Source organism: Empidonax traillii, unplaced genomic scaffold (genome assembly GCF_003031625.1).
Source record: "Empidonax traillii isolate 1590-97213 ecotype Southwest subspecies unplaced genomic scaffold, ASM303162v1 scaffold244:size1524873, whole genome shotgun sequence".
Lineage (NCBI taxonomy): Eukaryota > Metazoa > Chordata > Aves > Passeriformes > Tyrannidae > Empidonax > Empidonax traillii.
The window spans coordinates 1069077-1077052 of NW_020955437.1; the positions used below are offsets into that span (position 1 = coordinate 1069077).

General features: G+C 48.5%; 1 protein-coding gene across 1 annotated transcript; it reads right to left on the reverse strand.

Annotated features, from left to right (window-relative positions):
- Positions 1 to 5872: 5872 nt before the first annotated feature.
- LOC114059818 (WAS/WASL-interacting protein family member 1-like) lies at positions 5873 to 7525 on the reverse strand. The gene is made up of 3 exons (XM_027888681.1): positions 7135 to 7525; positions 6588 to 6855; positions 5873 to 6302 (listed from the first exon to the last, which is right to left on the reverse strand). Exons 1-3 carry the CDS (start codon positions 7523 to 7525, stop codon positions 5873 to 5875), a joined length of 1089 nt encoding a protein of 362 aa, XP_027744482.1.
- Positions 7526 to 7976: the final 451 nt, after the last annotated feature.

Sequence of the window (7976 nt, forward strand, 5' to 3'; positions counted from 1 at the left end):
CCACACCATTCATGGGACTGCAGAATCTCCTTTCTCTCGTTTGATTCCCCACTTCAGCAATCTTCCTCAAGTCGTTTCATATGTACAATATATACATTAAACAAAACAGAAGGAGGCTATCACAATGGAAGCCTGAGGCTGCAGTGAGTTTCCCAGATGCTGTCTAAAAAACGCAGATAGATGATAATTCTCCTTGAAAGCAGTCAGCCCATTCTGAGGGCAAGCCTTCCTTACTTTATTCGCATAAAACTTCCACTGGAGGGTTACACTGAGAAAAGAAGGCAAGATTTTCCTCTGTAGTGACTCTGTTTCCCCAAATGTCTCTTCATCTTCCCAGTGGTCTTATGTGTGCACAAATGAGATTGGCAAATGTTTTGCATGAGTAAGAACTGCACCAATAGCATATCCCAAACAGGAAGAGTAAGTGATGATTCATAATCACACTTTTATACTCTTTATTTTGCACAACCAAATAAGAAGTTAGAAAAAGAAAAAGAAAAAAAAAAAAGAGAAAATGAGAAGATTGGATTTTTTTCCTTTTTGACAGTACTAATCCTGGGGCTATTTATAAGGTGTACATATCACAAGAATCCAATAAAACAGGACTGGAAGTAAACATGAGATCATCTAGGCTATCACACCGCCCTGAGTCAGGACAACTATACTTTTGTCATTCCTGAGAAATATTCGCGCAGCTTAAAGTGCTCCAGTGATAGGGACTAAAAAAAATCTCCTGACAGTCTACTCCAGGACTGCATTACCCCTGCTGTTAGGAAAATTTTCCTGATGTCAAGATAAATGATGAAGGAAGTTAGGCTCCATTTTCAGAAAAAAAAAAATCTAGAGAAAAAAGAGCTACTACCTAAAGCAAGTGCAAAGGCCATGTGAAACAAAGGCAAATAGCCAAATGAATTGTAAGGGAGAGGGGAAAGCTGAATGCCTGGGATGGTTTTGCTGTGGAATGGCCTCCAAGAGCAGTAAGAAACAAACAGGAAAATGAGGCTAGAATAACCTGCCTAAGGAAAAAAGTAAACAAATAGATTTTCAAGAAGAAAGCTACCTGGAAAGAAACAGAATTGAAAAAAGCAGGAAGCAAATGAACAAAAAAACAAACCCTCTTCTGTTGAAGCACTAGGGTGTTGGGGCAAAAAAGCCTTCACAAATATTCTGTAAATATTGCATCAAAGAAGTACTGAATTCTATCATCCGTTCTCTTCTTGGAGAAAAATGCCTTAAAGGACTCTAGATCTTGGCTATCTATAAGGGTCAGAAAAGTACATTACAAAACTTTTTTATTTAAAAAAAAACTAACAAAAAAAATTGGCTTTGTTTTCAATTATTTTAGATATTTATGTGTTCTTCTCTGATGCAAGAGGAGTATCGACTTCAACTATCATTTGAAAATACCTGGCTCTGTTGCTTCACAAAGACTTTTTATTTTTTTTATTTTTTTTTCTTTTCCTAGGACAGGGCTGGTTATATTCTAACAGGTTTTTTTTTTCTTTAAATAACTATATTTTTTTAAAAAATTAGCGATCGCTCCAGAAGGAATCAAAGAAAAGAAAAGAAGAAAACAAAACAACACAAAGACCAAACAGAGAACAGCAACCACCACCACCCTGCCCTGTTTTACAGGCCGTCCGTCGGGGCCCCCGCGGTGCCCCCGCGCTGCGCTGTCGCGGTGCCGCCATCGGGGGGCAGCACCGGCGCGGCGCCCGCCCCACGGTGGGGGGGAAGGGGGGCGAGGGGCATCCCGGGGCTTCCCCCTCCTCACCCCGGGAGCTGCGGCTGCGCCACCGCCGCCGACGGGTTTGGGAGGCGGGAATGCGGGGAGGAGGGGGAACCAACCCCAATAATGCGAAAAGCGTTCACACACAAAAGCCGAACCAAAATAAAACCTGCACCAACAAAAATAGCTGTTCCAGGAAGAGAGTCCTGGTGATTGCGAAGCGCTGACGCATCTCAGCCCCCAGTGCGTAATTTTTCGCAGCGGAGGGGCGGGGGGAGCGGCAGGAGCTGGTCCGCACCCCCCGCACGCCCGCAGCCCTCCGCCCAGGCTGGCAGCTTTACCAAAGGCGGCGATTTCCGCGGCAAACGGGAGGCAGCGAAGGCCCCTCCAAGGGCGGTGGGAAGGGCCAGGGGTCTGCCCCGGGGACCCCAAACCGGCAGCCCGGAGCATCGGCCGTCCTGGGGACACGCTGCTGCATCCAGACCTGTTCCCAAACCGGCCTTTTTGTGCGTTTACCTGCCACAGGAAAAATTGTCTCCTTTTTCAGACCACGGGAAGTTTGCTCAGGGTTTTTTCCAAAACGCTGCCAGTGTATCGGCCTGCCTGTGGGCTGCGGGGTTCTGAACCTGCCGCTTGAGAGACGAATTTTGAGGAAGAAATGACCCATATGCAGAAAAACATCCAAGGCTTAGTAAAAAAATAATGAACTGAAAATAAGGCATGCTCCAGACTTTCCTTTATTCCCTTCCCATAAAAGGATGTACAAGCTAATGACACCAACATTGTTTCAGAATATATTTCAAATAATTAATAAAAGTAGTAGTAGCTTCAAGAATTACTGAATATGCCCAAAGCTGCATAACTGTACCCCCTATTTATTTAACCTGTAATTCCCTAGAAATCTCTGGGTGTAATACTCACTGAAACAAGTAACCTTCACTTAAGAAAGAAGTATTTTTAGAATCTATGCTTTCTGAATATCTTTTCCTCAGGTACAAAGCCACCCATAATTGTTTACTCAGGACCGGAGGGTGGGGGGGGTGGCATTGGCAGCCCCAATTTAAGGTAATTGGGCAACTGTATCCCTTAGTGTTACTCTCGCTATAGAGGACTAAAGCCAGCTGTTAGGAGTTACTAAATGAGTAGTATCAACAAAGAATTTTGTAAAACTATTTGGAAGGAAGGAGAGACCATCCTTCCAAATAACACAGACTTCTCTACTGGGCAGTCATGGTACATTACCACTCAAAGGAGTTGAGAAAGGGTAATGAAAAAGAAGTTGATGGGAGTTCATGTCCTCTTACAGTAAGGTTATGAAATATATAACCAGAATGACACTGTATCAGAAGTATGCAAATAAATGTACCAGGGTATAAACTGACTTCACTTGTTTATGTAGAAGTTCAAGGACATCAAAATATAAATCACTCTGTTTTGTTGGAACAGATAACTGTACTCTTGATAGTATAAGAAAGTGTTGCTGATGTACATAATCTTTCTCTGCGCTTTTTTCCCATGGCTTCACTACCATCAGCTCTGTGATCCTGGCAACAGGTAGAGGGCAACAGCCAAGCCAAACATCAAACACATCCCTTTCAACTGTTACTTCTTATCCTGAAAGTGAAAGATACTTAAAAATGAGATTTAGACTAAGAACAAACAAAAACATATTTTTAAAGGATGTCACAAATTTTGAAATTCAACCTACTCATGCATCCAGTCTCTCAGAAAGTGTTTTTTGAGTAACTAGGTGTCTTTCGGCAGTATTTAAATATAGCTACATATTTAAAAGGCCTCGTGTTTCAATCCCCCCTAATGTAGAGGCCCATGTGTGGAACAAACAACAACAAAAAAAACCCAACTGGATCCTGTATGTGTTGGGCTTGTAGAATCAAGCTTCCATGTGTAACTAAACCCAGCTGCATGCCCCTAGAAGTAATAAACAATCATTTAACTATTATTCAAATAGCCTTCCCAAGCAAAATTCACTAGTGGCTTGAGAAGTTCATTGTTTGAAAAACAGCATTGCAGGCCACTGATTAGCATCCATCCATAGAGTTCGGTAAGGAAAACATGAAGTTTGAATATATTTATACATAAATGCATAACTGTCATTATCACACTTCTTTTTTTTTTTTTTAATTATTATTATTTTTTTAAAATTAGCTAAGGAACCCTGAGTGCCTTGTGAAATGTGCAATCAGTAGGGCTCTGTGCCGGTAAAACTGTATTTGCTATATCTAAACTTCATTGTCAAAACAAGGTTGATAATTTTCTAGGCATGCCTCTGCAGTTTAGGGTGGACAGAAGTAACATTTTATGACTGACATAACTGATGCCCCTCAGATAGATAGTATATTTTGATAAATCTGACCATTGCCCAGCACAGTTTATTTTTCTTGGAGGAAAAAGTAGATGGCTAAAGCATGGTATGCTGGCAAAGGCATAGTTTAGCAGGCAGGAAAGATGCTAATATTAACACTATTTGGTTGATCTACTTTCCGTATTAGCAAAGTATTCCCAGCTGAGACCTCAAACTAAAGGATAAATGTAGTGAAATAGATGGGGAAGGGTGGTATGACAAAAGAAAAGGAATGGGATGGTAAAACAGGATAATTTTTCTTTCATTGTGATGGAATTATTCTAGAGGGCAATTTAAGCAAACATCCTCTGGCAGATCTGTTGCAGTTACTGGAGATGATGCTGCCTCTCCAGTCCACCTCTATGTTCTGCCTGGAGTTGCTTGGTGGAACAAGGATGCATACATTATGCTCAACCATCCCAATTCACAGCCCTTTGTATCTCTGAAAAGCCACTTATTCAGAAAAATAAAGCTAACATCCTACACGACACTTAGGAACAGGTGAATGGTAAGACATGGCAGCTGTAGAACCTCTCACCTGTAGCTGAGAGCAGGGAGGGACAAGTGGTGTTAATGCATTTCTCGTAATTAAACGCCCCTGTAATTACAATGAAATTAGGGCAAAAATTTTTCAGAAGGGATATAGTGTTGAAGAGCATTTCAGGGGAGTTCAGAGAAAACTCTAAGACAGATCACCTATGCAAACTGGGGTCATTCATTCCAGAGTGTTGGTCATGAAGCAATAGGACTTTTTAACCTGAATTTTACATACCCCCGAGTCCCACTTCCTGTGTTCTGTACCCTGGTTATGCATTAAAAACCAAACTCCAAACATAATATGGAAGAAATAATACTTGTTATGAATTGGCCACTGCTAAAAATGAGCTACTAAAGATGTTTCTTATATCAAAGCCAATAGAGAAATAAGAAGTATAAACTGCAACCTTGGATTCTAGTCTATCCTAATGCCTTTGTCACATATATTGTTTGCAAACCTAGTTCTGCTGCTATAGCAAGTATATCAAATGTATATTGTCCACATTGTCAAGAATAACAGATATAAAAATATTGTGTAGGTGAATTATTATTAATTTTTTTTTCTTTTTTACACTTCAGACCTAAGGATGCTTGCCCAAGGTCACCAATCATATTTCACAAATATCTGGAAAAATCTTTCCATATTCCCAAGGCATTTACAGACAAAAGTTTGTGTTTATGGGCCCAGATCAGTCAAAGTGGCAAGAAATTGTTCAGATAACTAATTTCCTTATAACTTCAGTAGTGTGAGTACAGGAGATAGTCTGGACCGCTACAGCCACAGCCAGAAAATCAGCTATTCCCCAGTTTTCATATGAAAGTGTCCTCATTGAAATCTGTTATGCAATCGTTACATATAATCTAAATTTACAATTACTAATTCTATGCATTTGTCCAGATATGGAAATCAAAGAACATTACCAGGACAGTAAAGGTTGTCAGCATCATTTTCTGTGATGAATCATACAGGTAGACAGAGGTCACAGGTACCTTCCCCAAGGTTACACTCTTTTCTTGCTCTTTCGGAGAGGTCAGTGCCTCAGATCTCAAATTACTTCTCTAACTCCGCCTCCATCCACTTAAAAAAAAAAAAAAATTATAAACCCAGGTAACTGCTGCCTCGTATGTATGTAAATGTTTTCCCGTAAGAGGAAGGGAGAGGTCTATCTTCAAAAGTTGCTTTATTGCGACGTACCGGTATTTACAGCGAGGTGGTCTTTTCCAGTCACACTCCCCCCTCCCAGTTACAGATGTTGATTTCTTAATGGGTTATTATGACCCAAACCGCGCAGAATTTCGGGCAGGATGGAGCAGAGCGGCGGCAGCGGTGCGGGCTGTGGGCGGCCCCGCCGCCTGCTCCGCCGGGAGCACGAGGAGCGCTCGGCCGCGGCCCCGCACAACGACAGCCGCAGGCGCCGCATCACTTTCGTATTTTTTTTCCTTGTTTGTTTGTTTGAGTTGTTGTGTTGTTTGTTTTTCCCCTCGGCTTTACACGCAAACCCGGTTGCTTCAGCTTCCTCGCAGGACGACAAATGAAAGCGTGTCCCGACGGCACTGACCGGGGGGACGAGAAAGCGCGGATGGATGTTCGCGTGACCCCAGCCTCGGTTTTCCTCCTGGGCATGTGCAAAGGGAGGCTTCCCCGCGCCGTTCCCGAGGCGAGCGGGGATGCGGCTGCGTTAGGAGCAGGCTGGACGGTTTTAGTACAGCCTCTTCCCTCCATCCCCCGGCTTTCCTATCGCTGCCCTCCCCGCATCACGCCGCGTGCTTCGTGAGGCGCCGCGAACGCCCTCACCGTGGGGCGTTAGGCCGGCATCCCCGCCCGCAGACCCCCTCCCGGGCCCCTGCGCTTCCCCCTCCTTCCCTCCTTCCGATCCCGCCGCACAGAGAAAAATGCGGGCTACGGAGACCCCCGCCCCTCCTGCCGCCCACCCCGGCCGGGGCCCCTCCGCCGTTCACCTCCCCCCGAGAGCGGGGAGAGAAAGGCTCCCATTGATCCCGGGGCGCGGCCCGCCTGGTGACGAGCGTGCGGGTCCGCCGTAAACAAGCGAGACACCTCCGCCCCCCGCGGAGCCCCTGCGCGCCCGGTGAAAGCGCGGGAGCGGCGGCAGCGGGGGGAGGCAGGAGGAGCAAGGAGGAGGGGAGAGCGGGGAGGAACGGGGAGCAGGGAGGCGGGGGGACCGGGGGCCGCTTTGCCCCCGCCGCCGCTCGCTCCGTGATCGCCGGTCTGCGCTCCCCCGGGGGGCCGGGACCGTTTCCAGAGGAAACGCGGATGCTGCCCTTATTCACCGCTACGGCGAAGCGCCCGGATAAATTAATGTTGTTTCATTAAAACCGGCTGAACAGCGGCACACACTCCCCGCGCCCTCCCTCGGTGGCATTTCCCCGCCGCACGGGGCCCCGCGGGGAGCGGTGCGGGGCGGGGGGGCGCGTGGGCGCCGGTGACACAGCGCGCGGAGGAGCGCGCGCGCGGAGCGGCCGTGCGTGTGCGGGGCGGGTGACGCACACACGCGTGTGTGCGGGGGTGGGAGGGGGGGGTGGGTGTTCAGGGGGCGCCCGCCGCGCACACGCGCGCCCGGAAGCTCCGGCGGGCGGGTCCGCAGCACCTGACGGCCGCGGCGAGCCACGCCGGCGCCCCGCCGCGTCCCGACGGGCGGCGATGGGCAGCACCTGGGCTTCGCCAGGTGTACCCGGTCTCCCATCCGTGCCCGCGCTCCCCACACGGTCTGCGCTGCCTGCGCTGAGGGCACCGGCGGGAGGGGCGCGGGAGGCGGGCCCGGGGAGGACCGGGGTGTGGGCGGGAGCGCGGAGGGGCGGGCAGGGGGTGGGGGGCGAGGCTGCCGCCGACCAATGGCGTTGCGCCTCCTCTCTCCCGAGAGCCCGCCCTGCAGTCCCATTGGCGGCCCGAGCCGTCCCTCTTGCAGCGCGGCGGCCAATGCGGGTCCGTGCCGGCGGCGCTGTTGCCCCGCCCCGTCTCGGTGTGTGAGCGCTCGGTGAGGCGGCGGTCACGTGTTGTTTTGCTCTTTAGTTGGGGCACTCGCAGCGCGATGTGTTACTTACGGCGAAACTCCCGCCGGCGCTGGTAGCACCAGCGGCAGCAGCGGCGGCCCGGGAGCGGCAGCGGCGTCGCCGGTACCTGAGCCGGGAAGGACGCCGGGCGGCCGCCGGCAACACCCGCTGCCTAGAAGCGACAGCGGAGGACCCCGCTGTGGCTCCAGGCAGCCGTGTTCTTCTACGGAGGAATAACTTGATTTTACCGGCTTCTCTCTATTCTTCCTATATTTTTTCTTTTTCTTCTTTTTTTTTTTTCCCCGCGGCGCTCAGTTCCCGGATCCGGTCGGCGTCGGT

What these genes read in the sequence shown, in the direction of transcription:
- LOC114059818 (XM_027888681.1), bottom strand. Translation starts at nt 7,525, where the DNA reads ATGGGACTGCAGGGCGGGCTCTCGGGAGAGAGGAGGCGCAACGCCATT. An exon ending in ACCCCCGCACACACGCGTGT is followed by an intron (nt 6,856 to 7,134) that starts GTGCGTCACCCG and finishes GGGGGAGCGCAG; the next exon opens with ACCGGCGATCACGGAGCGAG. An exon ending in CTCCCCGCTCTCGGGGGGAG is followed by an intron (nt 6,303 to 6,587) that starts GTGAACGGCGGA and finishes CTCCTAACGCAG; the next exon opens with CCGCATCCCCGCTCGCCTCG.